The sequence below is a fragment of the Sinocyclocheilus grahami genome, unplaced genomic scaffold (genome assembly GCF_001515645.1).
Source record: "Sinocyclocheilus grahami isolate Dianchi unplaced genomic scaffold, SAMN03320097.WGS_v1.1 scaffold280.1, whole genome shotgun sequence".
Lineage (NCBI taxonomy): Eukaryota > Metazoa > Chordata > Actinopteri > Cypriniformes > Cyprinidae > Sinocyclocheilus > Sinocyclocheilus grahami.
Genome location: NW_015505459.1, coordinates 440178 through 451830, shown reverse-complemented (window position 1 = coordinate 451830; position 11653 = coordinate 440178). Strand labels below are relative to the sequence as shown.

Below are 11653 nucleotides of genomic sequence, written 5' to 3'. Positions count from 1 at the left end.
CTGAAGTGCAGGCACTTGTAGCAAATGTAGCACTGCCAGTTGTCGTTAGAGATTCTTTGTCCTCCTTTCCGTTCTTTCAATCACTTTACGTATACGTCGACTTTCCATGTCCGTTATTGTGAAACCCGCGAGACACAACAAAAACACAGCTCCGATCACAGCGTCCTCCATCCTCCTGTTGTTAATGTTGTTCTTCTTTGTTTCTGTTGTTGAACGCCGCACACAAATGACGTCGCTGTCGACCGGCTTACGTCACTTCTTAGTACACACAGTCAGTGCGAATGCAACCCTTTAAATGGTACTGGGAAATAGTTCACGCAAAATCGTCCCAGTACTTTAGTACTGTACATTTAGTTCTGGAACTAAAGCGGTGCGAAAGGCCCTATACTGACAAGATGTGAAAGCCAACAGAGTGGTGGAACTATGACGTCACTTTGTTGGCAAAAACCCGGAAGCAAGTTAGCATTTTAGCACTTCCGGTTCCATCGTCCCAGAGTCAATGGGTTTTTTGAATGGGAGTTTGGTTAAATCCCCTAAAATAAGGTCCGTGGTTCACACAAGCTCAAGATACTTTCACGTATCTTAGATAAAAATCACCCCACTCGTGATTTTTTAAAACTGTTACGTTTCTTAAAAAAGACAGTTGCTAATAAGTTGCTAAATGGGACTACAGGCGCTGTCGGAGAAATTAAACGTCATCACACCGAACAGTTTTTCAAGTTACAGTATTTTCCAATTGTAGTGTAATTTATAGTACACAACCAATTCACAGTTTCTCGCATTTTATATTGTTGTTCGACAATGTTTTTTTGCTTTGCCCCGAAATGCAACAAGTCTTCGGATGGAAGATGTGCGTTTTATCGCTTTCTGATACAGAGACTCTGGGTTCGCACCATAAACTCATATGATTATTCCATGTAAACACCACATTTACCGGCTTAGTCGCAGTGAGAGTGAAAGTCTTACGATGCATAGTGCTTAAAGCCACGTAAAAATTAAATGTTTACGGCCACATGAAGCGGTTAGGAAGCATATAGATTGAGGATTTTCTAGAAGCAAGGATAAAATAACATTGTGTACCCATCCTAACAAAATAATAGCTGAAATGTGGTACTTTCACTAAAATAAGTTTAATCTTAACGTATCCAAAAACTCGTTCCCTCTGCTGTTATTTAATAGATGAAATGCACTAGAATTTTATTGAATAGTATGTGGAGACAACAAAAAGCATGAATTTCATACATAAGGGTAAGTGCCATCACTGTACCAAAGTACATTTCTGTGAGGGGATATATCTACAAACAATGGTATTGCCATGGCACGTTTTACCATTGTACCATTTCCAAAAACATGGTATTACCATGGTGCTTGTCAAAAAACATGGTATTATGAGGGTTCATGTCCACAAAACATTATAGACATAAATAAAATGGTACTTTTGCGTTGGTATCATCCGTAAAATACATCAAGTGATACAATGTCCACAACACCTGCTGTGTGACAATCAGCACGAGCGAAGAACGAGACACCTACCGAGTGTCTGGCTTGTGGAAACATCATATCAGCCTGTTTTTGTGCTTTCTCTCTCTGAAGATGAAACGAAAAGGCTCTGGGTGGATGTCCTCTTTGTTCGGCCTTGATGTGGTCTAAACGGACGAGTTTGAAGGCAGAAAGGGCTTTAGTCTGCTCTCCTGAACAGATGTCCTGGCTGTGAACTCCTGGTTTCGGTTCAGCTTTACAAACCTACCTCAGCTTCAGACAGCTCTGCTTTTGGAATAACAAAAACAACAGGCTATTTTCACTACAGTGTGTGACATTGCGGTTTCACAAGGGGAAAATGAATCTTCTACTGAAACAGGCCCATTAATCCACAGCCAGGCTGATCATACTTGTCCGATTTCCAAACACAAGCTACCTGGCTAAAGCTAATAAATACGTTTATACTGCAGGAAATGAGCAAAATGCGGAAAAACCGTCTAAATCTGGCCGTGCGTTCGCTAGTCTTGCGTCTGTCTGGTTTAAGGCGGTGAAAGAGCAGCCTGCGTTTGGAAAATCATGCCTCTTCCGCCGCTTCAGGACTCGTGTGTGAAGCAAGACGCCAAACTACCGATTCTACTACGGGAAAGGCGTTCCTCATGAATATTAAGTACGCCGTGTGCACGTTGCCCGGCAACCTTCCGGGAGCGTACGTTTACATCATCTAATTAATATTCAATGAGTGGTCTAGCTTGCTCCTGAGTCTCCGATGCTAAATATTAAATCTGTTGTTTTTTATTTGTGAGATGTTTTTTTGTTTCATTGTTTTATTTTGCACTTCTTTGGCGACCCAAATATATATTTTATATATATACATTTCTGACACCCACTTAACATCTCAAAATAAAATTGTCTTGCAGTAACTGTATATGTAGGTAATAGTATACTATTACTAATTAATATTATTATTATTAATATTTATTTTAGGAAGGTGTATTTGAGGAAATCATCCAGTTTGTATTAATTAATAAACATTTTTTCTATATATAGAGTTACGTAATTTTATATTTAGACCTGTTTGCGTTGCAGCCAATCCGACAGGCGTAGGAGCCGAACGCCACGTTGCGTCATTAATATTCATGAGACAATCCTTTATTGTAGTAGGATTCGTACTGCACGCGGCATTTAAGGTGGCGCTCAGGAGGCCCATTTTAAGATGTCAAATGGATGAAGTGACAGTAGCCGGAAGTGTGTTCTGTCGGTGGAAGGTGTTGGAATTGCGCTGCTTTTGTTTCTGTTAAGTGCACAGCGACTCCAACCTGCAATAATAGCAACTGCACCCATGGGAGCATTTCCACTGTATTGAACATGTTATTTATTAATACCTCTAATAGAGGAGATATTACAGGTGTATGTTGAAGACGACATCCTTGGATTAATATAATATAATGTTTTTAATATTTATGTATTTTAGATATTTTCTTTAATGCAATCTCTATGTGCCCCCTTCTGGACAAAAAGCTAAACCATATTTGGCAAACAATTTAAAATAAAGGGCACGAGAAATTATAATGCAGATAAAACTAAATGACTTTCATTTGAAACCTCTTTTTAAAAGCAGGGGTTTAACACTTCAGCATTTCAGGCACTGCACCGAAAACAAGTTACAAGACCATCAGCAAGTATAGGAACAAATTTATTTAAATTGAAAACAGATACTTTATAATTATTATTTTTTTTTTTAGAAGGCGGTTATGAAAATCATTTCCATGTTTGAATGAGGTTCAGGCAACAGTGGTTGAAATGAAACGAATACAAATAAAAACAACAATAAAATATGGCGAGAATGCTGCAAAATAAATTTCCACTATGTTTTCTTGAGGATTTCGATGTTTGTCTGAGCCCACAACTCCCAGCTGGACAAAGAGCACATGCTTTAATAATTACAATTCCTTAAAAAAAAAAAAAAGAGGAAAAACAGCAGTTTATCGTCTAACTTAAATACAAAGTAAATCTATTTACCCTCTTCTTTAGTGTTTTACTCATTTTTAAAAGGGAACCGTGTCTAATTTCACAGTCCGCATGTGATTTGGACAACAATTGGCACTTGTTATGAGTCTCAGAGAAGGGGATTGGCACGCACAATATTATACAACATTTACATTTGGTATAATTACAAAATAAAAGGGAACAAATAAGCAGAAAAAGAATGAGTGAGAAAACCCAAATAAAATGTACATGATCAAGTGGTCCTGGAAATAACAGCTTTCAGGCAATGCATTACAATGAAAGAACAGGGGATGAAAAGCAGAAATCACATTTTAATGACTCTTTCATCGGGTCAGGACGTCAACCATTCGACCGTCCGCCACACAGATGCACCTAACCGTACCAGTAAACATGCTCGCATGGAAATAACAATCGTCTCGCTCTGTTGTCTGCAATGGGCCAGCAAATCTGACTACATCAATACGCTTATGTGTTCATTGCATCTCACCAAGCGAGTCTTACAAGCACTCAAATGCAAAGAGAGTCATTGAACTGAATCACAACCATCATGAGAACTCAGACCCTAGAGAAAGATAGGAATGCGTACGATTTTTTTCGAGCTGGATAAGTCAAAAGTGAACACAGTGCAATTGGCTGCCACAAAAGCAACATCCACAGCCAATCTTCCTTTTCAGGAATAATAACATCCGGTATAATGGCACAGACACTTGAAGGAAACTCTAGCGCCCTCTTGAGTGCTGAGGATCATCAACAAGACATGTTTGCAATACTTTGCTCAAGCATTTATGCTTTGTATATGGTATTTCCTAGACTAAATGATATCCAAACTGTTACCCAGAACAGCCAAAGCCTTCATAACTGATATGTCTATTCACTTGTCCGCTGCAGAACTGAAACAAAAGCCGTGGGACAGACGCTATTTTCCACGTACCACTTGGCGGACCTGTTAGGAAGATTGCTTTGGCCTGAGAAAGGTGTTGTTTTTGCCATGTTTACATGCGGGTCAATCTAATAAATGAACAGAGTTTGGCCTTCAAACCTCACTGACTGTGTCCTACGGACTTAAAAGTGTGCTTGTCACGTGACTACCGATCCTAAAATGCCAGAAAAACGTCTCATGGTTCACAGAGGTAGAGGTTTTTTGAGGGAACGTCGAATACGAGACTTCTGGGACTGGCACAGTTATAGATACGTGTAGCTCGAATGGTCGGCCTGCGGCTCGAAGCGTTTGCCTTGTGGCACGGGAAAACCAAAAAGTGCATTAAGAACAATCAAGCTGCGCCGAATAACGCCCCCTTTGTTTTTTCTTGATAAAACAAAGCAACACGGTCGCATAGTGAACCTCGAAAGTCGCAGTAAACTAAGATCCGTTTGAACACATCAGAGTAAGACGTACATCAAAATGATAGTATTTCAGTTTGCTTCGTTTCATCACTTTCTTCAAATCTAACTCACTACGAACAGCGAAGAAAACACTGCAGGATTTACAAAATGGTGTGACATTTCCAAACCCCACTTAAACACTGAATTACACGGGTTCAGTTTACAAATAACACGTCAGGTTTTATATCCATCAAGAAAGCGTTTGGGAGTTTGCTTCTCTAGTAGTGCGTCCGATGACCGTGGCAAGTGATTAAATCAGATGCATGGCAGCAAAAGTGATAAAATAATGAATAATGCATGAGTGTTTGGCGGAATGGGTGCATTTCTGATCGCATTTCTCCCAGTACTGAATCACACTTTGAACTATGAATTTCTGGTTTTCATGTGGCATGTTTTTCGTAGCCCTTGATGAAAATGAATGAAACGTCACCTGTATAAAACATCGACTGTAAAAGAACCGTAGAACACTTTTTTTCTATCTGTGCATCACATACACAACGAAGGAAACAAGCTGTGAATTTATAAAGAAATCGAAATGAAATCAGAATCGAAAGGAAAAGTCACTACTTGCAAGCGTCGACCAAATAGATCTTCAATCACAGATAAAAAGCTGTCTATTTTCATATGGTACATTTCCTATGTTTGTTTTTAAGCACTTCACCTAAACATAATTTGGAAATGTAACAATTAAAAAAAAAATAAAAATCTGTAGGAACGTGAAAAGTGTGGTTAGGGAGAATATTTATAGTACAATATATTGTGTGTTTGGGGGGAGAAAAAAAAAAAGGCTGATAATTTTATCCATAACGGAGGTTTATACAGCAGTACAGACACTAGCCTCCTATTTCTGTCTCATAACATGGGAGTGCTTCAAATAGGAAAGAGGAAACAATAGCATTCAAATTATCAACAACTTCAGATCTGGTCCATAAATTATATAAATAAAACGTTCTTTATTTAATAAATTTTTTCTTTTGCTTAAAAATCATATTTTTATTTTTATGCTATATAACATTCACACAGTGGAGGAGGCTGTTTCCCTATCCGTCTCCGAAGTTTCCAAACGCTTTCCAAAGTCTGCTCTAGACTATTGCTCCTCACGTCCGTCCTCCACACGTTACCGTCAGGTACAGCTACGTGTATATCATTTGACGTATTCATAGTGACCAAAAAAGACAAATCAAAAATTAAAACAAAGAATCACAGTATCAATAATATTGTAATTCATAAGAAAACCAACAGAACCGTACACAATTACGAAAAAGTGATTTTTTTCTTTTTTGCCAAAGATAGTGTACCACAGACGTTTTGTACATAAGCAACAATGTGTATACGTATTTACAAATATAAATATACACTATCAATTAACTTCAGCGCATAAATGCTTTCCTGTCCCCCTGACCCCGTCCTCCCGCGACCCTCCCCCGGAGCTCGTGCGAAATTCTTGAAATTGTCGACCGAAGTAGTTACGTTATGACAGTTTAAAAACTGCGTAAACAAATAATGGATTGTGTGCATCCGTGCCGCTAGACGACGACGACGATACCCGCGAGTCTGCGGCCTGGATCATCTGTTCATGAGCGGAAAAGGATAATCACGCACTCCGAAACTACTTTTTTAGATTGCGAAATTAAAACGAAACCAGGAAGGAGGATAAAACATAACAACCATGGGGGAAGGAAGCAATGCAATCATTTTCAACGTTAAATGTGGAAATCTGCAGAACAATAGCTATCGCAAATGTGTAATCCTGTTTTGCGCACATTTAAAAATCTTTAACGTTGTCTCTTACCCATCAATAATTCGACTGCTGTTATAATTTACTTTATATTCGATAGCAGTAGAAGTAGCTATAGTTACTTATCATTAAAACGTTTTTAAAATGATCATCTCAGCAATATACACAGATTTAATTAGTTTCATCTCTCCCTTGCGTGCTTTGTATTGGTTTGCTTATAATGGCATTCTTATACTATTTTCGTTCATTATCATTTTTTTAGGAATTTTTTTTGTCGGCGTTTTTTTTTTTTTTTTGCATTTGCGATGCTCTCACATGAAGTTTACATTCATCGATGCACGTTGAAGACTAGCCTCGTCGAGAGAATCATCTCTGCGAGTGACAGGTTCTCCACAGCATCAGTGGAACCCGCTGGAACCCATTGGATTCTAGAATCCGCCGGAATCCTCGGAATTCTAGAAGGATCCGTTTCGGAACTTCTGGCACCACAGCACTAGTCCATGTGTCCATGTAAGTATGTTGTGTTTTTTTTTTTTGTCTTTTTGCAGGGCTGTGAAAACCACATTTTTCCATTCATCCACGCAGAATTCCCGAGAAACGCTCGGAGCAGATGACATGATTGGAGCGAGTGACGGCACAGGAAAGGGGAAGGAATGTCACTTCCAGTTTTTCAGGCCAGCGTTATCACAGACCATTCTCATAGTAGCTCCGCCAATCCAACATTTCCATGAAATACGCGAACGTTGGAGCGCGGAGTCGGAGTCTAACACCCTTTGTCAAATCCGAGCCACTTTATTTCGGTGGTCAAATTTGATAAAAGGGAAAGAGGCCTTTGACAAGAGCTGCCGGGGATGAGCGGACAGACTTGGGCAAACAAATAAAAAACAAATGACGAGCAGGACACGTCTGTTATGATTCCGCTGGACAGAAAGAGAAAAACTCTGGAAGCTGGGAAAGAGAAATCAAAAGAACCGTGTTTCTGAAAGTGTACATGATGCATGCATGTATGTGTGTGTGTGGACGTAGGTGTGCGCACACTCTGTGGGTGCCTGTTCTATGCTGATTCATGTGTCGGACTCGTCGCACGTCTCACACCAGGTTGTATTCCTTCAGGTTTAGCTGCAGGATGGTGTCTTTCACTGCCGCGAACACGAAGCGGATGTTCTCCGTGTCGGTGGCGCAGGTGAAATGCGAGTAGATGATCTTGTCGCTGTCGGGGTTCAGATCCACAAACATCTTTAGGATGAACTCCCGTGCGGCCTGGGCATCCCTTTGGGGCCCTACAAAACAATGTGTAAATGGAGTTAAACACTTTAGAAGACCTGAAAAAGTTCATCTTTGCTATTAATTTGCTCCCCACGAATCAAACCAACCAGCTCCAACATGAATCACATATAATTTGATTTGGAACAAAAATTGACATTGAGAAATTTCTCACTTAAGACATACTTGTGTTCAAAATGGGGCTTGTAAGATTTTTTAATGTTTCTGAAAGAAGTCTTTTCTGCTCACCAAGGCTGCATTTATTGGATCAAAAATACAGTAAAAACAGTAATATTGTGAAATATTATTACAATTTAAAACAACTGTTTTCTATTTGAATATATTTTAAAATGTACATTTATTCCTGTGATGCAAAGCTGAACTATCAGCATCATTACTCCAGTCTTCAGCGTCACATGATCCTTCAAAAAATTATTCTAATATGCTGATATGCTGCTCAAGAAATATTTCACATTAATATTAGTTTTTGTAAATTTTTGTGAAAACCCTGATCTTTTTCTTTGATGAATCTAAATAACTTATTTGAAATGAAAGTCTTTAGACATTATAAATGTCTTCACTGTCACTTTTGTAATGCATCCTTGCTGAATAAAAGCATTCATTTACTACCCAAAACGTTTGAAGAGTGATGTAGAGTTTATAAAATGTATTGACAATAGACATTTCCATGACTTTTGTTGATTCTAACCAACATTTTCACTGCTGTTACGCTCTATAGCGGCCTTTCAAACATGCCACAGAAAAGCAAATAACATCAGTAGCTTATAAAACACATGCATACATTGGTACTGATTGCATTAAACCAGTGTACATGAAAATCACAGTACAACAAAAAAACAACAACATACCATCGAACTCTGGGAAATAGTCGACCAGGTGGGAGTAGGAGATCTTCTCCTCCAGCAGGTCCTTCTTGTTGAGGAAGAGGATGACAGAAGAGTTTTGGAACCATGGATATGTGATTATCGTCCTGAACAGAGCCTTGCTCTCCTCCATACGATTCTGAACACAGACACAAAGAGTGGATCGCCGTATACGTCAAAATGCACAGTAAAACTCACCAACCAATAATATAAAAGCTTTTAGAACCTTAAGTCCAGAAATAGCATTTACGAAAGATGTAGAAATATTTACAACTGTTGGTCTTCAAAGAGCAGCTATATGCTGCTTACAGCAATTTTATACTGAATATGGTCTACTTTTCCTTAAAATTAGCTTTAATATTTTAATTAAATTTTTTATCCATTTTTTATTTCCAACTTTCTATTGATTTTTTATTTCTTATGCAGTTTTTAGGATTATCTTTAAAACCTTTTATGTAAAGCGCTTTCAATTACCATTGTGTATGAATGGTGCTATATAACTAAACCTGCTTTGCATAGAAACAGTATGTGAAATAGTGTAAGGATAGAGTGCAGTGTAAAGACAAACACGTCTATAATAAATGAATCGCTTACCTCGTTGTCCGATTCCACTAGAACCTGATCGTACTCGCTCAGAGCCACCAGGAACATGATGGACGTCACATTCTCAAAACAGTGGATCCACTTCCTGCGTTCTGACCTCTGACCCCCAACATCAACCATCCTGAAAGACAAAGAGAGCAAGCGTTTGCATTATTGATTTTTTACTGACATTGTATGCATTAATAATTCATGCTTATACTGTGCACAGTATGCAAATCCTCTGTATGCATGGAGCACGGTGTCCCATTATGCAAAGATCTTACAGTTTCTAGTGTGCTGAATGCAACCGGCACAATATTATGTGCCGGTTAAGACATTTTAAAGCATATTTGGATTGACAGCTGGGTGGGTTGAAACTACAATATATTGAGGTCATGTGACAGCAACAGTATAGTACTGTTTGTTTATCATTGCATAATGCATACTTCTTTACATATTTAAAAAAAAGCAATATACAGTATATGCATACAGCATACTGCATACATCATAGTGTGCAAGCATTTAATTCTGAACAAAATCTGTCACTTTATGCATACTGTATATTATTTTTAAATATCACGTTGCATTCGAATTTTAGGCCTGCGTCAGCCGTCAGGCAGCCTTATCAGTAAGTGTAGGCTACGATGTAAGTGTCATTGCTTTTGTTAGCCTATCCAGTTGAACCCACTAGATTCAAAACACACTGCTACGTTGTCCATTCAATATATTGCGGAAAACGAGAGCATCAGTGTGGAGATGTTGTTGTTTACATCAAAACTGAAACCAAGCCGTTCACACAGAACGCATATTTATCAAATTTTCTAGAGGGACATCTATCAGCGTTGCACTCACGTCTCGCACAAGAGAGCGGCATGTTTAGAAAGCCATGTAAAATTAATGCAAGTTCAACTTTTACAAAACATGTCTCAAGACTTCATGGCGTTCTTTCCCCATCCCACTGTATCTCATGTTTTTAAATGAAGAAATTAGCCTACTCTTTGTGATTGGTTTTCGGCCCTTTGTATTAAACTATACATACATGCATGGTGCTGTTTTTTTTCAAATAGTTTAAGCAACTTTATTAATTATATATGGTTTATAAACAATATTTTAAACATTATGCACTTTTTTTTCAAAGATAGTCGTGTTATTTTATTACGCTTTGAAGAAACGTGCATAATATTTTGCACGATGCGCCCTCTTGTGGCCTCAGGAGAGAAGCCAAAAGCTTTTTTTCCCCTAACTGAAATTATGCCTTTTAAATTCGAATATAATATTTAAGTAGAAAATTTGAATTTAGTTTTTCAGTTATTTTGACAGTGTGTGTATTTTTATATACATGTGTGTATATAAAAATACACACGCATGCATGTATATATTTAGGAAAAATATGTTATGTTTATATTTTAAATATATTTATATATAATATAAATTATATGAATATAAATATATATATGAAGAGTTTGGTTCCAAAACGCTATAAATCCATTTTGATTAATTTGAGTAAAAATGTGTTTTCTTTACCAAGAAAGTGTCAAGATGAAAACCACTATTTTCGGTTTCAAACTTTCACATAGCATCTTTAGGTTATAATAACATTAAAAATTCAAATCCACATTTTGATTTTCAAAGATTTATTATAAAATTGTGCTATTTTTCCCCCCAAAACGCAATAAATCCACTGAATCAATATAAAGATTATTTTTCATATTGAAACTGTTGAAAATACACAACATAGTAAGTCGATCCACATATGACAGCCTCTGAACTTGGTCAATACTAATCTTATATACAGGCACTGGACTAAAAATACATTCAATCAGTCATCGCTCCCAAAATGAATTCAACGGGTCATCTTGTTAATGCTATAAATTAATTACAACATTAATTACAACAGATATAGCAGTGGTCTACGTCTCGGTGTATTAAATGCCGCTCCATCTGAAAGCACGTGGTGGAGATTTACTATTAATCACAGAACCGGCTTTACTGACGAGATGCGCATGACAATCACATGCGATTTATCATGCAGCCCTAAGTTTGTTTGTTGATCACAAAGTACAAAATAGATGAAGAGAACTAGGAAGCCGGGAGTATTCAAAGCGCCGTCATTACTGTCTAGAGTGCGTGGAATGGTGCTCTGTGATTGGTTGAGCGGATATATCGCATTCTGCAGAAAAGGGAGACTGGCGTTTGTCTGGAAAGAATCGTGTTTGTTTGGAAAGAAAGGAAGAAAACATGACAGAATAACTAGGTGGATATCGCATTTTGCATTAAATAAAAAAATCGACTTTTCAATACCGACCAGATACAATAC

The 11653-nt window shown here is 37.9% G+C and overlaps 2 protein-coding genes across 5 annotated transcripts in view; both read right to left on the bottom strand.

The window, feature by feature from the left end:
• LOC107600187 (amino-terminal enhancer of split-like) overlaps positions 1-2134 on the bottom strand; it is a 25004-nt gene extending 22870 nt beyond the window's left edge. Inside the window, exons 1-2 of one of the 3 annotated variants that reach the window (XM_016292017.1) lie at positions 1749-1820; positions 1534-1652 (exon numbers count right to left, since the gene is read on the bottom strand). In XM_016292017.1, coding sequence (XP_016147503.1) covers positions 1534-1560 — 27 coding nt within the window. In that variant the 5' untranslated portion in view covers positions 1561-1652; positions 1749-1820. Of the gene's footprint in view, positions 1-1533 lie in introns of all 3 variants that reach the window. The other 2 variants (XM_016292015.1, XM_016292016.1) reach the window with 2 other exon arrangements.
• Positions 2135-6887: 4753 nt separating this feature from the next.
• The window catches only part of LOC107600186 (guanine nucleotide-binding protein subunit alpha-11-like), a 45965-nt gene continuing 41199 nt past the window's right edge, over positions 6888-11653 (bottom strand). For both annotated transcript variants that reach the window (XM_016292013.1, XM_016292014.1), the window contains exons 5-7: positions 9349-9478; positions 8740-8893; positions 6888-7887 (exon numbers count right to left, since the gene is read on the bottom strand). In XM_016292013.1, the coding sequence (XP_016147499.1) occupies positions 7697-7887; positions 8740-8893; positions 9349-9478 (475 nt within the window). In that variant the 3' untranslated portion in view covers positions 6888-7696. The remainder of the gene's footprint in view (positions 7888-8739; positions 8894-9348; positions 9479-11653) is intronic.